This window comes from Callorhinchus milii, unplaced genomic scaffold, assembly GCF_018977255.1.
Source record: "Callorhinchus milii isolate IMCB2004 unplaced genomic scaffold, IMCB_Cmil_1.0 Scaffold4, whole genome shotgun sequence".
NCBI lineage: Eukaryota > Metazoa > Chordata > Chondrichthyes > Chimaeriformes > Callorhinchidae > Callorhinchus > Callorhinchus milii.
The window spans coordinates 10,122,840-10,140,830 of record NW_024704745.1 but is presented as its reverse complement, the minus strand read 5'-3'; the positions used below and the strand labels follow the sequence as shown (position 1 = coordinate 10,140,830).

At 41.2% G+C, this 17,991-nt stretch overlaps 1 protein-coding gene and 1 non-coding gene across 2 annotated transcripts in view; one reads left to right on the top strand and one right to left on the bottom strand.

The window, feature by feature from the left end:
* The window catches only part of LOC103180129 (CD166 antigen), a 132,560-nt gene extending 115,282 nt beyond the window's left edge, over positions 1–17,278 (bottom strand). Inside the window, exon 1 of the mRNA XM_007895789.2 lies at positions 16,932–17,278. Coding sequence (XP_007893980.1) covers positions 16,932–17,001 — 70 coding nt within the window. The 5' untranslated portion in view covers positions 17,002–17,278. The remainder of the gene's footprint in view (positions 1–16,931) is intronic.
* trnat-cgu lies at positions 12,643–12,714 on the top strand. Its single transcript has one exon. It is a non-coding gene; the product is annotated as a tRNA-Thr (tRNA).
* Positions 17,279–17,991: the final 713 nt, after the last annotated feature.

Genomic DNA, 17,991 nt, shown 5'->3' with positions numbered 1-17,991 from the left:
TGCAACTCTCCTCAGGCTTGTTAGCAATTGCAATGTTCTATCTTTTTGATAGAGACATTATCCTGGTAATTTAGCAGGTCATTGCAAATGCAAATGTACTAATCGTCAAAGCCAAAATGATGGCAGTTTTTTTCCAGATTCCACAAGTGAGACATCTTAAGCCTTTATTCTGATACTGCACCACAGCCTTATTTCAATCAGAATCCATTTTGTGCCATTGGCTACCACACCCACTTCCAGTTATACTATGATGCCATCCCCCGCTGTGCCTTCTCTCTCTTTCTCTCCAGTTATTAGCTTATACTCATGCAATCATGCTGCACACATGTACACTTTGCTCTATATTTTTCCAATTCAATCTTTTCACGAAAGATCAGTGTGGACGAAGGCCCTTTGACCCATTTGATCTCATTCTTTCAGAATACCAACCCTACCATCTTTCTACCTCAGCATCAAGCTGTTTATTTTTAAGAGAGGCCTCAACCACCCTTTGTGGCAACCTGTTTCAGTCATTAATTATCTTCTGGGTAAAGAAATACTTGTGCACTGAAATTGCCTTTGGCCTAGCATTGTCTAATCCTTGCTCATAGACCCATCCTCTTAACTGGGAATCATTCTTGTTCCTCTCCTCTGCCTGTAAGGCGGGGCAGCCGTCTTTTTGCCTTGGAACGTCCCCCCCCCGCCCTGATGTGAAAGGCGCTATACAAATGTCATTTGGTGGTGGTGCTGTTGCTTTAGTAATGTTGTGCATACAGAATTGTATACAGTACTCCAGGTGCAAACTGACCAGAGCACTTTTTGATTTGAATATGGCTCCTGGGTATCTGAAATCACCTGATCAAGCAATATAGCCCAACATCCTGTTTGTCTTGTTTATTTTTGTTTGACATATTCTTGTTTGACATATTTTGACATGGTGATCGACAATAAATCAACCTTAGATCTCTTTCAGTTGCCTCCTTGGCAAGTTGTATCCCATCCATTTGTCACGTAAGATTAAGGAGCGCTGCCCATCCACCTAATTAGAAGCTCATGTGCTGCTCAACTCAGGTGGATTTTGAACCCAAATTCATGGCTTCGCCCAAACTTGCTCAGCAAGTTTATCCAGTGAGCAATCCTATCTGGAAAGGTCCCAGTATTCATGCCAGCTCTTTGCTGTCTGTTGATCTCGGACAGGATGGCTCTAGGGACACAAATAATTAGCATCAGGGAAAGAGGGCACCAACACCCTGTTGGGGTGGTGGGGGGGGGGTGGGAAGTGGGCAGTCAGCCAGGGTCCCTGCTTCTGATTGCCATTCAGTGATCCTTCCTGGAGATGCTTATATCAGGGAATCGGGTTGCGGTCCGAATCAGGCTTTGCCTTGACATCCTCTATGGTTTAACATTCACTGTTTAGGCTCACATTTGAATGCTAGCTGCTTGGATGAGGTACAGGAGGATAACCAGCACCTGAAGCTTTTATAGCACATTGGAATTTGGTTTCACAGCTGTCAGCCAACCAGGGGATCTTTTTTCAGGTCCCTTTGGGGCAGGTAAAATGAATGAATCTCAGGGCTGTGGTTGGTATTTCAGTAACGCCAACCTTGTCATTTCTATGTCCTTTGCATCAATAATTTAGGTCTGTCTTTTAGGTAGTAATGTACACACTTGCAAATACTGTATGAATGTTCGTGTGAAATAATAATAAGAACCATTGCATTTGATATATCGCCTTCTCACGTCTTCGAGACGTCTCAAAGCGCTTCACAGAATATACTGTTGAGTGAATAGACTGTATATTTTGTGAGCAAAACTCGGCAGCCAATTGCGCACAGCAGTGTCCGACAAACAGTCGTGGATTGAATTGGCCAATTTACTATTATTATTTTTTTGAAGAGATTATTACCCAGTAAAGCAATCCATCAGTCGACTAACAACCGGGTTCCTACTTACTGCTAGGTAAAAAGAGGCGTGCGGAGTAAGGAAACTTGCCCAACATTTCGTCCTGCTGGGAATTGAACCCAGGTCTTTCGCTTGTGAAGCGAGTGCTCTAACCGCTGAGCTGCAGGATTCCACTGCTCCCTAATTATCTGTGTTAGGGATATCCCTGCTATTATCTCTGCTATTAGTATCCCTGGTCCCTAATGTTTATACTGGACCCCACCTCCTCTAGTGGACAACTGTGTGAGATGCAACCACCAGGTCAAAGATGCAGTGATTTTGCCACAGTCCTTAACAGGATATAAAATAATAATAATCCTTGCATTTGACATAGCGCTTTTCACATTTTCTCGACATCTCAAAGCGCTTTACAGAATATACTGTAAAGTGAATTGACCGTATATTTGTGGGCGAAACGCTTGTCAGCGCAGGTGTAGTACCGGCACTGAGGGATGAGTGAAGCCAGCACACAACTTGGAGACTTAAAAACCAGGTGCTAGAGACACGACTACTGGCTCCCTGCAGGGATGTCAGCCTTCCCTGGAAACAGCTGGGCTCCAAGTAGCTGAACCTCACATTTCCTTCAGGGAGGCTTTTGTCTGTAGATGGCAGAAGTGGGAACACTTAAACCAAAGTGAATAGCTAGCAACAGAAGGAAGACTGGGCCTAGAGACAAAATAATTGCATCATACATTATTTACCGGAAAAAAATTGTGCACTTTTCTGATCGTTAATTTTTAATTGCTGTGAAGTCATTATAGAATTAGCAGCCATAGGTTTCCCATTATTCACTCGCTTCATATGACCCTATTGAAGAATTCTGTTCAATGCACGATTAACAATTTAAGAGATCTCTTATTTTGATAATACAAGACTCCTATTCATATTGGTAAAATTAGAACAAGTATTTGTAACAATGGATGCATTTATTGTTTTTAATTCAGTGGGACAGCATTTTGTTTGGCAAAATAGATGTAGGTCATAGTAAATGTTCAGCACATGTTTAATTCACTTGAACCCCTGAGGTCTATAATAACTCTCAAAGGATCGGCACAGACTGGATGTAGGGTCAAGTAGGGCACTAATGTGGCAATAATTGTACGTTGTAAAACATGCTTTCCTAAAGTTCCAAGCAATATTTTACATTAACTCTTCAACATTTAGCTTTCACATACATTTTCGGTGTGATGTGTTCATAATGCAGAGCCACCATTAATCAATACATTCAGTGCTTATTTGTATAATTTTCAAATGAGTTTCAACTGCAAAATAAGGGTTGTTTTCCCAGGGAGTGACTAGCGCATGTCCCTGCTAGGATCCTGGACTCTCTCATCCCATCGAGTCTCTCTGAACACAGCCCTCAAATGTAACTGTAGGTTGGTGTTGCAGCTTTCAGATCAATCTCCACCCAAGCAAACACATACAGTATTTCTATCCAAGCAGCTTCTGAAACAAGTTGTCATTTTTCTATTTATTTAATCATTTGATATCATTACAATGGATTTTCCCAGGAGGAAATTCACTAAGCTTTCTGTACAGTATTACATTATTTGAAAATCATTACCAGCTCTGTGCTATATGCAGAAGAAAGGTCAAACTTCCCTGGCGAGCTTCTCCAGCTTAATGTGTTGAACATTTTCTATCGTTTGTTATTAGGTCCTCTCCACACACAGCATGTTTCCCACTCCAGAAACAAGACACTGTTCCTGCTTCTAAACTTTCCTACCCATGTCTATGCAAATCCCCTCATCTACTGTGCGTGCAATAGATTTTCCTATCAACATTACTGTTTGTCCTCATTTACTTCAAAACGCCATGAGTTCTCTAAAGGGCTCATGGCCCTAGTTATGAAATCTATTCTCATTCTACCTGTAGTATAAAAAAGCTAACAGTGGGCTAACACAAGCACACAAATGTTAAATTAAATTATTGCATGAAATTTAGTGTTGGTTTGATCAGAATCAGACCATTGAAAATGCTGCACAGTAAAATCAAAAAGGACCTTATGATTGTATCTAATAATAACGTTGTCATTAGAGAGTTGATCTCTAATCAATTTTCTCCATTTCTCTTTTAGATACTTTTCCACAGGCTGCCTCTGACACTTCACCCAAATAGTCATTATTCTTGTTAAGCCTAAACCAGAAAGGAACATCACACCCACCAAACTCATTTTTGTTTGGTTGATACATCCCTATGCTTATCTAAACCAGACTGAGAAGTTCACATATGCATGCTATGATTAGAAATTTTTCCTGTGTCTGGCATGTATAGTGCACTCTCTGGAGGGACACACCCTGTTTATCTAAATCTGGAGAGTATTAAATATTGGTTGGTAAGAGGCAAAGCTCGGGGAACCCATAGTGTGGTACGGTTGGAGTTTAACCAAGTAAAACCACATAGCTTTCCGTTAGCTCAACTCTGAGGAGATCCACTTACCTTCTCCTCCCACCCCATCACCTGGATAATTGCTGGATGGCAATCAAGAATTGTAAAAATTTGTCTTGATTCAGCATAGATTGTCAATGAAGCTGGGATTTTCTGTATTAGTCAAGAACATTTATGTAGAGGGGTGGGAGGGGGGGGGGGGGGGGAGAAAGAGTACTTCCCCTTCTACATAAATCTTTCAACATTGACCTTCCTTCACCCCTCCCCTCAAAAGGTCCTGAGAGCATAATTCAACATAGACTATTATTCACTCTTCCAAGATCTTTGGCAATCACAACTCCTCGTTACAGTAGCATTGCCCCTTGGAATAATAGTTTGAGAACTGGAATCCTGGCTATAAGCAGCACTTGACTTTCTTGCAAGAGCAAAAGCTCATTAAGTTTTGAGTGCCGTGTTCTAGTTTTAAATATAAATTGAATAGAAACAAAGTTAAGACAATATATTATATATATACTGTAATCTTATTAGAAAACTAACAAGCCACAAACTATTTGTATAATAGTTAGACCATGATTGGCTGAATAGCCAGAGCAAATTATTTGTAGCCTGTAGTGAAAATACTTAACATTGAAATATAAATTTTACATCACTTTTTTTTATTGCAGCTTGTTTTACTTAATATGAGAATAGGCCCTGAGAAATGTATCCATTGTTATCACTATTCGGTATGTATTCACCCAGTAACATCAGTAATTGGATACAAAGTAATTGGAAACTCTTTCCTCTGCCCCTTCGTAAAATTATGTTTTCAACTTCAGAAGAGTACTTCAACACCACATCGGTGAAATTTCTCCCCACCCCCATTTCTGCCGCCAACAAGCCCATGATTTCTTTCAATAAGATTGGAAAGTCAATCCCAAAGCGAAAGATTGGTTAATATTTTGGATGCCACCCTTCAATAGAACTGGAAAGGTTGATCTTGCTTAAACGGTTTAAGGATCCCAATAGAGTGCAATGGGATTGTAGTAATAGCATGATAGTAAAAGAAATGGAGAGAGCGAGAGAGAGAGTTTTAGTCTGTATTGGAACCAAGGTTTCAGAGATTCCCCCCCTGTGTACCATTAAATTGGTATTTATGTAGAGGGGTTTTATCTAAATTTTATCTAATTGTATTGGAGATATAACAGCTACAGATGTAGTTCTCCTAATGGCTTAGTGACTGCGTTAACTGCAAGGTGTGGAACTGAGAGCTTAATTAAAGTAAAGGGGTTCCAGGTTCAATCCCTGCTCTTTGTTAAACTGGATATTCTTGCAAGTTGGAGGAAGGGAGACACTTTACTCAAATAAAGATGAGGGAAGTCCATTCAGATAAAACTAATGCTTTGATAATGAGAATATTCTGAGAGAGCAACTGATTAAAATCAATAAAGGGGAATCATTTTCTATCAACAGGATATTCCAATTAATAGGCTTGAACTGAATATACTCCATTTTTCAAATAAACTCTGTTTCATGCAAATCATAAAAAAGGTTGAATTTGGTCATTCAGTCATTCATCTCAATGCTCTTTATAAATGTTCTAGGCAGTGATTTTCATCATAACAGTTACTACACATCAACACAACACATGAGAAGTGCTTTGAGTCATTTGAGTATGATAAGGCTCCATATGAAATGCAATTATTGTAAGTGTTATAAAATGAAAACTGCTTGATCCCCAGCTTCAGCCTATCTTATATGCACCATTACTCTGTATCCATTATGGTTTATCTTTTGATTTGTTTCATTTTTTGACTCAGTTTTTTCACTTTCTTCTGTTTATCTTTTCCGCTCAATTTTCATGAGATGGATGGAGGGAAAGACAGAAAGACAGACAGAGTCAGGGAGAGGGGAAACAGACAATCGAGAGAATGTTAGGAACTGATTAGATAGTCTCAAATTATTTATTTTTATTCCTGAACGAAAGTGGCGCAGGAATAAATCAGAAAAACTGAGACTGTAAAGAAAAGCATTAACCAGAACATGTTCTGCAGAATCAAAGTGTTTATTGATATATCAAAGCTTAACTGATCTATTCTTGTTATTTGGCAGTGCAATGGGTGCTCTGTTATCATACTGCAGGGTTATGCCCTTACTTCAGTAACTTATCATTCCCATTATTTATCCTCAAATAATTGCTGAGGCACATGCTCCTAACCTGATTGCAAAAATCCCAGACCAGTACTCCATGCAGCTCTGATGATTCAAAGCACCACACTGAAACAATCTTGTTTTTTGGAATATACAGTATATGTAATGACAACTTCTACTTATACAGCACGTTTCACATAGAATGAAAGTCTCTTGAGCACATGAAAAATCACCTGTTGCAGTATATCTGCGGCTTGTGATACCAAGTTTGATTTAATCAATTCGTGCACAGCAATATCCCACAAACTGCCATGAGGCAAATCCCCAATTTTATTTTGGGGATTGTTGGCTAGTACAATGGGAGAAATTCCCTTCCGTTGATGAAAAGTGCCATGACATTTTTAACATTCCATCAGAACAAGCAGACGGGACCTTGGTTCAGTCTGACATTGAGGCACTCACCCAGAACAGTATTGGAGTGCAAGTTGACATAGGGCTTGAATCCACAACCTTCTGAGGCGAGAGTGCTAACAACCGAGCCAGAATGACGACATATAAGGTACATGATATAGCTTGAATATACTCTTCCAGCCATTGTTTCCCAGCTGTACAGCTCTCTTTCCCCCCCATCCCCCTTCACCGTACAAGAACTGCAGCTAGTTCCACCAGGACGCCATGTTCTCTCTGCTTTTGGTGGATTGATAAGCTGCAAACATGCAGAAATAATGTCAACCACCGCTACTGACTTGACTGGGGTGTGGAAAGTTCCGGATTCTTTCCCTCAAATCTAAGACCAACATTTCCATGTGATATGCTGCATGCATAAACATGGAGGACAGACAACAGGAGCAGTGCACTGTGCAAGGAGAAATATACATCAAGTGTAACAGCGTCAATGCTACAAGAATCACATTGGCAGATTGCAAAGGAACCCAATTGCTTCTCTTCAGCCATTGATGGAGGGGAAGGGGAGGCTGACAAATAAACCATCAACTCTCTGCAGCACAAAGATGGAATCATTGTACTCTTCCCAGTATTGTAACCCAAAGGCATAAGTTTTTTTTAAGAGAAAACAAATAAATACCTCTGGATTCCTTTGCAACATTTTGCAAGAATTTGGGGCTATCTGAAGGCATATGCAGGAATGCTGTTTACAACTGTCAATACAGGGTTTAGTGCTTCTCTGCTCTGTCCGAACATGAACATTTCAAGAGCCTTGGTGTTGGCTGAAAGCTGTAAGACTGCAGGGTGCAGGCTGAGTGTTACACAGACTGCATGTAGATGTGAAGCACAGCCCAAGGGTCTTGAACCAACCATGTGTTTTTATGAGGGTAATTCACGTGCAAAGGAGAAGGTATCAGATAGAAAGAACAATTAATAGAGCTATAGTTTATGGACTGGGAGCTTATTGGTTTGAATCTCAGATTATGTTGACTTTCCTGGTCTCAGTCAAGCTGTATGGGGAGCTCTATAAATTGTATCTTCTAAAGGTTAGGATGTGGAAAGCCAGCTGGGTTCCTGTTCTTGTTCTCTTTAAAGCACCCTCTACTGGTAGTGTATATGTGTAGGAGAGGGTCAGGCTCGGCTCTGAAACCCTCCAGTCGAGTGGCCCACCAATACTCACTGCCAAGTGAACAATAACACTTGGTAGAGGTACGGGAGGGCAACCAGTGCTTGTGGAACTGCACTCCAGCATTTTATTTTGGTCAGCCAAGTGTCTGACACATGCGGAAACCCATCACCATGCTTAAGAGCATCCAAACCAAACAGAGAATTCCATGCATCCCACTTACTTATGGAAATCCCAGAGATAGATTGTTGGAATGGAATTCGCAATCTCTCCCTGGAGGGACACATTCTGTTTACCTAATTCCAGAAATTATTAGGGGTAGGTTGGCAAGAGCCAAGGCTTGGAGACCCCAAAGTGTGGTGCAGAACGTTCACCAAAGTGCAAATTGATCATCATAGATCATCAGCAGTAATTCCACGCTGATATCACTAGCTATAGGTAATGTAGGGGATCCAGACGTGGGTAAGTAGGCTTAGCTGATAGTTCAGTTGGTAATGGCACTGCCTAGTGTTAAAGTGAGCCATATATGTCAGCCATAGGTGATTGGAAGGACTCTCATTTCACAGTCAGAGTGGGGATCTGAGCACATTGTCTGTGCAGTACTGGGGGAGTGCTCCATTGTCAGAGCAATCTTGTGGATGAGGTACTAATAAACTGAGTTCCAATCTGCCTGTTCTTCAGGTGGAGCCAAAATCCCATGGGACTGTTTGGGAACAATAAAGAGTGCGCTGTTCTAGCTATCAATTCTCTGGGTGAGTTGATTATTCACCTTGTATACTTATTTGTAGGCTCTTGTTACATGAAAAATGGCTGCCACATATTCCTACAAAAACAGTATTTAAGGTTGAAAGGAATCACTTATCACACACTTTGAGTCATTTCAATGTGATTAGGAGCCATAACAATGCACGTTCCTTCCTTCCTTCTAGTCGTCAGTTAAAATCTGCAATCCAGTCTGTGGGTGGGGTGGGGGAAATCAGCCTGGTTTCATCATCTGGTGACCTCTGCTGAAAAATGCACATATGAGCACAACAGATGAGGACAGAACCGACCTTGTTTATGATAATTTAATACTCACTTATGCTGCCACTAATTGCCTAGGCTCACATATGGGGTTAGTGACCCGGTTGAGATACCAGAAGGTAGTAGGTGCCAGTGGAATCTCAACCCAGCAAGAGTCAGAGGAAGGAAGAAGATTGGATGGGAAGCAAATCAAAATCACGGGTTATAACAACCAGAGATGTATTGCAGAGGGTGCAGACACAGTCAGAATCGACGGTTCATGTGAAGCCAAGCTGCTTCCTTAGAAGAAGTTTAGTGCTAATGCTCTCGGCTACTGCCAAAAAAATAAATCTGCTTCTGCTTGGTCCTGAAATGAAATTGAGAATGAGGGGAAAAAGTCATTATTTACAAAAAACATGCCTTCATAGTTTTCTCATGTTAATAAATCAATATTGTTTCTCGGTCTTGTGAAACGTTAGGAAATGGACGTGAACGTGCCTGCCCGAGCACATCAAGTGGAAGTTTTGTTGTTTACCGCTTAGGACAAGGTGCTGGTCCTGACTGCAGTAAACTAAACTCACTGTTACTAAGATTGCAACAGTGATTATAGGAATTGGGAATGGCTCACTGTGAACAACTGAGGGGGCTTTGCTTTGACTGGATCAATTTACCAGCAACATCCAATGTTGCTAACACAGTTTGATATGCCATTGACCCTGCGGTCGGATTTTGACCTTATTTATGCTTCAGTTGGTAGTCATCGCAAGATTATAAATAATTTGTGTGCAGCAGCTTACTCAATTGTAGCAGACAAGCTGGGCTTTTAGTCGAATGGTTAACTTGACCCTCATAATTAGGAGTGTCTGAACCTTCTGTGCCTGAATCACAGCAAGAGCAGGAGGGAAATTCACTCATCTTATTGTATTTTTGTTAGAACGGTGGGAACTTCCAATAAATGTGATCTTCTGCGAGGAAAGTAAAGACCTCTTTTCATTGCAAATCTGAAAAGGTAATGCAGCTTTCCTCCTTTAATAGAATCTGCTGCTAAATTATCCCATTGAACATAAGCAGTACAAGCAATGTGGTGGTCAAAGTGTTTTGAAAGCTTCCATTGTTACATGCTTCAGAAAAAAACAGTTGCTTTAGAGACATTCCTTTGGAAAGGATTAATTTTACACTGATAAATGTCGGTGCTAGTGCAGCCTTGACCCAGGATGTGGCCAGGATTGTGCTCAGGTATAATGCCTGCTCCCTCCCACACACGCACTCACAGACACACATACTATACTGTCTCTGCTCATGCACAAGGAGGGTGGTGGGCCAGATAGATTCTGGAGGAACTGTTTCTCAGTGTAAAGAAAAAAATTAGACAAGTAGGACAAAGAATTGACAGCATTCCAGGTTACTTGACCATCCTCCTACACAGTGGGAGGAGGGGACAGAAAGAGTCCTTGACAGAAAATATGGTGCCAGCAAAACAAATTTTTTTTAGATAGTAAAAATTCCAGATTATCGACTGAACTAGCCTCTAGCCTACCTATCCAATTCCCCACACAAGAGATTCCTTCAAATTATCCATCTCTAAATCTAATAATACCGGAAACCTTTCAGTTGACAGGAAGGTAAAAGCATGTATTGCATTAGGAACTTTTTTAAAAAAAACTCTTGGATTTGGCATATTGCTTTCTGTAAAATCACATTAGGAGCAGCAATGCTAGCGGCAGCATAACCCCAACGAGGTGCATACAGACAGGGATCCTCTTCCATTATTTTTCTCTCTCCATGGAAAATCTTTTCCTTATGAATTTCGTACACTTCCATCCTGTGCGGATAAATGAAATGACTCAATTTATTTCCTCGATTTATCTGTTTATTCTACAGGAAGCTGATAGTCATTTTGGACCAGTGACTATTCTTTTCATTTATTAGATCACTCCTGACATAGAGGAACAAAATTAGACATCCTGTATTTCAGTATCCTGTCATGAGGGGTTGTGAAAGGGCTGCATCACTAAAAAAAACTCCATAAATAGTTTCTTGGGGGAAGGGGAAAATGTCTCATTGAATAGTTTCTGAGGCTATTCTGAGTTGAAATTATTCAGAATGGTCCTGGACACCTTATGGAAAAGGTGCATTTACTTGAAATCTCCTCCAAAGCATGTTAAAACAAAGCCAGCAGCATTCCCACCCCCACAGCAGAGTCCTAACATACAATTACATTGGTAAATACCGCCAGCAAGGCAATACAGCATTTCAAACCATGCACAACAGAGTCAATTAAAGCTAGTGGAAACTGTGAAATCTACTGGGACTTTTTTAAAAAAATCACATAGAATCTGCAGACACATTCTGGATATCTATTCTCGCTTCCCCTATCCCCCCCCCACCCAACCCCCCTTTCAGGTTTTCACCCATTAAAAAGGCCTTAGGTCATATCCTTCCACAAGGGAAAAAGACACAATGAAGCATTAATGCTGGCATGCGATGCGTTAGGGTTAGTTGATCTTAGACATTCAGCAACTACGGTACTTGTTGATATTTTATATTGCCAATGGACTGCTAGGTGAAAAGGGCTTCCAGTAGAAACACACAAACGCTCCACAAGCAGCCGGCAGTCCAAACGAATGACATTCTGTTTGAACAACCACACCTATAGTTTGGAAAAACATGTTTCGTAACAGCTATCAGACGCCATAACTTTCAATAGGCGAAGCAGCTACATCAGAAACAGCCAGTTTACTACAAACCAGCACAGAAGAAGTCCTGGTCAAAGTGGCATTGTTTTACCGAGAAACCAGTGCCTTTCAGGATTCAACTTTATTAAAGTTGACAGCTGTAAGGCAATCTCCCTTTACTTCTCAGACAGACTGATGAGATGAAGATCGCATCAGCCTGCTGGCTACAGGAGTGTAAAATGAAAGTAGTCCTCAATCCAGCTCCTTGTGGGGACCCAGCATGATGTTTCTTCATTAAACACTAAACTAGCATCTTGTACAGAGAAGCTGCAGGGTGACTGGTGTAGGAAATGGAAAATGACATTTTGTTACAGTGGAGAGGAGCTGGTTTGGGTGGAGTGTTCTCGTCAGAGTTTTGAGTTAAGGTACATTTTAGGAGCAAAAGAAAATGAAGCTGTAATCTCCAATTGACTGTGGTACATACATAACCTTTAAGTGCTGGATACTGTCACTGGGTGACTGACATTGGCAAAGTAATAATAATAGTAATAATCCTTGCATTTGATATAGCGCTTTTCACGTCTTCTAGATGTCTCAAAGCACTTCAAAGAATAGACCGTAAAGTGAATTGACTGTATATTTGTGGGCAAAATGCAGCAGCCAATTGCGCACAGCAGTGTCCCACAAACAGTCGTGGATTGAAATGACCAATTTATTATTGTTTCTGTTTTGAGGGATTATTATCAAGCGTGTGGATTAAGGAAACTTGCCCAAGGTTTCACCCTGCCGGGAATCGAACCCAGGTCTCTCGCTTGTGAGGCAAGTGCTCTAACCACTGAGCTACAGGACTCCGCAGTAGTCCATCCTCTAGCGCTAACATCCTTTTGAAACAATCCTTTTGAAACAACACAAAAATTAGATGCAAAATCAACCCTTTTATGGACAAAACTGCCAAGGAGTCCTATAGCTCAGTGGTCAGAGCACTTGCCTCGTAAGTGAGAGACTTGGGTTCAATTCCCGGCAGGACCAAAAGTTGGGTAAGTTTCCTTACTCTTTTTACCTGGTAGTAAGTAAGAACCCAGGTGTTAGTCAATTGGCGGATCGCTTTTCTGGTGATAATAATTTCTTCAAAAATAAATAATAAATTGGTCACTCATTCCATGACTGTTTGTGGGACACTGCTGTGCGCAATTGGTTTCGTCTTGAAGATGTAATTAGGTGCTATATCAAATGCAAGGAATATTATTATTAGTTTTCTAGGCATGATTGAATCACTAGGTATTGGAAATTCTGCACACTGCTGTAATTCCAGGCTGCAATATTCCAAAATATCCTACAGGTCAGTAAATCTAGTCTAATTTTGCAGTTAATAATCCTTGCATTTGATATGGCGCCTAACCACGTCATTGAGACGTCTCAAAGCGTTTCACAGAATACACTGTAAAAGGGAATTGATCCTCTGCGACGCAATTGTTGAAAAGCTTCATAGTATGTTTTCGGAATAATTATTCCTAAGATGCTGCTTTGATGACTGTCTTGAAGAATACTTGCAATAGCAATTCCACAGCCCAGCACTCGAGGACGATGCACCCTCAGTGGTTGCTAGGCTACAGAACACTGCTAAACTTTAAGAGTGCTTGCTGTGCACTCTTGATTTTAGACGGTTCATTCCAGCAGGTCTCCGTCATTTCAAATGTGCATTAGGACGAAGGACAGAGTGATAGATATCCTAGAATCATAAATATTGTCAGAACAGAAGAAGTTGACCCTTTGGCTCATTGTGCTTGTGCCACTATCTGCAAGAACTATCTGTAGAAGTAAGAAGTAGTCTACACTTTTCACTAAACTGTTTGTTTGTTTCTGCCAAAGCCCTTGGCAAAATAACAAGCATCCACTCGAATGAGCTTGGTACATTTTCATTCTAATTCCATAATTCAGGTTCGGTGTGTGTGTACCTTACCAAAACAATAGTGATAATAATAATAATCCTTGCATTTGGTATGGCACCTTATTATGTTGTCAAGACATCTCAAAGCGCTTCACAAGATATACTGTAAAGTGCTTTTGGCTGTGTATTTTTGTAGGCAAATAAGTTGGTGTATACTGACCTCGACTGGAGGCAGAGACAGGCTTCTGGATTACCTATTGCCAAAGGACATGGACCAAGCACTTGATTTCCAACAAGTGTGGTACAAAGCATGAGATTTTTTGACCTCTAAAACACCAAGGAGGTTGCCACATCAATCTCCTAAATATCCTGCCCTAAACAATGTGCCAGCCAATGCTGTGATGGGTAGGGAACTCTAAGCTGCGGGAAGCTTACCAGAGGCGTGGTAAGGTAAAGCTAGATTTTTTTTGTTAGTTAAATTCCAGCACACTTTGGGCACACCTTAATGCCTTGACACCCACAAATCCAATCCTACATCCCTGTAAGCAAAGGCAAGTGGGTGACCCTTTAGGGAATGGATCACACACACTAGAACAGACAAACAAGCTATTGTCAGTGAGTTTTCAATACCTACAGGTTGAATTTGAAACGCAAGTTTGTGTATACAGAATTAGTCACCTTGTTGACCAAAAATTCAATGTAGAGTGTTTGAATAATCAGTGGAGATTTATTCAGCAAAATATGTTTAAAAGACCCCAAACAATTACTGTAAATAATGTTCTTCTATTTCACCGCGTTATTACTTCAGTAAAGCTTTCAATCCAACCTTCAAGTGGTCATTTTTGGTAATGTGCCATATTTATTATTAATGTTTACTAAGTAGAGGATTAAAATGTTTTTTTTAAATATTGATGCTATCATATTTATTGACGCCACTTAATGTCCACATAGCGTCATCCTGAAGTGGTTGTAATTGGCATTTTGTTTTCTAAAAAAAAATCATTAAGTAACCAATAGTTCTCTGCACCAAACAGCGTCACCTCATTTGTCAGTGTACGAAAAGCCATTGTAACTTTGTTTCAAACAAAATATGTTTGATGTTTGGATTGAAGCCTCATTGTTGCAGAATTTCAAGTGCCAAACACCTTTGTGAAAGGAAATGGAGGGACGGGGAGAGGAGAGGGAAGGATGCAGAAAGAATTGGAAAAATATAATAATAATAATAATCCTTGCATTTGATATAGCGCTTTTCACGTCTTCGAGACATCTCAAAGGGCTTCACAGAATATACTGCAAAGTGAATTGACTGTACATTTGTGGGCGAAATAATAATAATAAATAATTCGTCGATAAATAAAACAATGAGTTTATTACACAGAGATCGAGTCTGATTTCCCCCTGGTCTGCTCAAGTCGGTACACAGCAGGGTTATTAATGAATATAAAACAATCCAGACTAGGAAGCATGTACGTAACAGGGATACACTCCATTGTGATTTGAATGGGATCAGAACGCAATGGTCCAACGCCCTGATCCGCAGATTGACGCTAACACTTCCCAGTCAGTTGAAATTGAATGATATTCCTTTTCTCAGGGAAAACCCATGATCGTTTTAAACCGCACAAAGCTTCCCGCCTGGAGAGATCACCAGCACAGGAAAATGCAAAAGGGAATGAATGATGCTTTCTATTTTTTTTTGCCTCACTGGCTTAGCTTTTAAATCAATGATGTTATTCCTATCCCCACCCCCCCCCCAAAAAAAAAACAGACACAAAAGGGTTCCCACTTTCCACATCCTGCTTATTCAAAGTTATACCCTTAACAAGGTTTTTTTTTCTCTCTCTCCCACCCAGTAATAATTTAATCCAAAGCAGAGCTTGCTGTGTGTCTGCTTGCAAACCCAGTCAACAAAAGAACTCTATTGGGGAGGGGTGTGTGGGGAGAGAGAGAGAAAGAGAGAGAGAAAGAGGAAAAAACTTTTGAAAACATCTATAAAAGGCACGAGTTCCAACAAGGGACAAATCTCGAGTTTTGTTGTTGTGCTCTCTCTCTCTCTCTCTCTCCCCTAAAGTGTTAGGGCTCTCTAGGGCTGTTGAGGTCGTTTTATTCGTTCAGCAAGAGAGGAATATGCTAACAGAACTTGTGTGACTGGCTGCACATTGCAATGCATATTGCTCACTCATATGAGGTGAGATCTGTCCTTTCTGTTCACTGAGCTGAATAAGGCAATATTCAACCGATATGGGTGACAAGTGAATAGTGGGTGGGGTGGGAGGGGGGTGTTGTGTGTATGTGTTGTGTGTGTGTGTGGGAGGGGGGGAAATAGAAGGGGTAGTTTGGTTCCAGGCAACATGTCAAGAGTTCAACAAGTGTGCCCCTAAGTAATGAATGCTTTTGCAAAGAAGGAGAGTCCTTTAGACGAACTAACACCAAACGCACATTTATACCGTGTGGGCACTTTTTGGGGTTAGAGATCACAAGTGGTTTGTGAACTCATTTTTTTCTTTAAAAAAAAGCAAAACACCATTGGTGGTGTTTCTTGCGATTTAACCCTCAGCACATGGCAAACACACACACACACACACACACCGGTCCATCATCCATCTCCTCGTTTCTAAGGTTCTGTAGGGGGTGGGGGGGGGGGGATGCATTTCCAGGGATGTGTTGTTTGTTTTAAAAAAAATTAAAATATGTTGAATCCAAATGCACGAACAGCCTCGATACTGGATCTGCAGGACACCTGCAGGACCAGATTAACAAGTCCAGTCTGTCCTCTTCTCTCCCCTCTCCACCACCATCAACACAACCACCATCACACACCACCATCCCTCTGGTCAACTGAAACCCTGAACCAGACACATTTAAGGCAACTTAGCTCGCGTTTTAAAAGGATCTTTTAACCACCACCACCACCACCACCAACAACAACAACAACAACACAAACAACAACAACAACAACAACAACAGCAAGCAACAACAATAAAATAACAACCAAGTGCCAAGCAGCACATCCACACGACACGAAGCAGGTTGCTGTAAGGCAGGGCACAGGTAAGGATCCACTAGGGTTTTTAAGGAACCAATTGCAGAGATAACATTGCATTCAACATCACCCACCAACCACCCCCCCCCCCCCCACCCCCCCAACTCACCCAAGACACACACACACACACACACACACACACAATAAAAATCACATGCAAATCAAGACTTTGTGCAAAAAGTCACAGGCAGAAAGAACCACGAAAAGTTACAAGTGTCAGGACTTTGAGCACCACCCCCCTCCCCCCTCCCCTCCAAGAAAAATAAATAAAAATAAAATAAAAGTCCATCAAAGTGTTTTGAGGTCGATTGTTACCTTGAATCACTGTCCCCAACATGAGGATCAGAGACTGGCAGCAGAGGATCCTTGCGCCAAACGAGCCCATCCTCAAAAACAATCTTCCCTTTTTTGTTTCTTTTTTTTTCTCTCTCTCTCTCTCTTTCTCTCTTCTCCTTCCTTCCTTTGCAGGTTCACAAACAAACCAGAGTCGATAGAACCGAATATATATATATATATATATGTGTGTGTGTATTATATATATATTTTTTTTAAACAAAAACTTTTTTTTTGTGTCTCTCCACTTTTTGGAGTGTGTCCTGTTTGGATGTGGCAGAGAGGGGAGGAGGTGAAGCAAATGGGTTGTGAGTGTGTGGTGTGTGTGTGTGTGTGTGATTTTTTTTGGGGGGGAGGGGGGGGTGTGGGGGTAGCCAGGAAAAGTCGGTCAGAGCTGTCAGGCTGTGATTGATCAGCAAACGAGCAGGTTTTCGAGCTCCTGCAGCTTTGCTCCTGGAGCAGGTGAATGTCTATAAAAGCCACAGCGCTGAGCAGAGCTCAGCTGCGGACGTGCGCATTGGCTGTGGGGAGGGAAGAGGGAGGGAGGGAGGGAGGTGGTGATGGTGGTGGTGGAGGTGGACACACACATACACACACACCCACACACACAGTCTTCTGGGACCTGTAGTCTCAGCACTTTTACTCGTTCAAGAAAGTGCCTCCCGAGCCTGACAGCTCTGCTTAAGCAGCACAGCACATAGCACAGCACTGAGGACTGGACTGTACTGTACAGTACAGTACTGGACTGCATTGCATTGCATTGCATTGCACTGCGCTGTGAGGTTCAGTAACGATGCACTCACTACACTTCCCACCTTTTGGCTTTTGCCAACGCCTCTGCGTAAAGATCACATCGATTTGGGCATCGATGCTAAGTAACTCCGGATTTGCAATGGTTTCATAACTTTAATCCCATTATACTATCGTGCAAAGTTTATATGTGTACATATATATGTGTGTGTGTATTATACATATAAAATGTCTCACAGCAAAGCTTCACATTTCAATGAAAATATAGCACCTGATTTACATTTTATACATA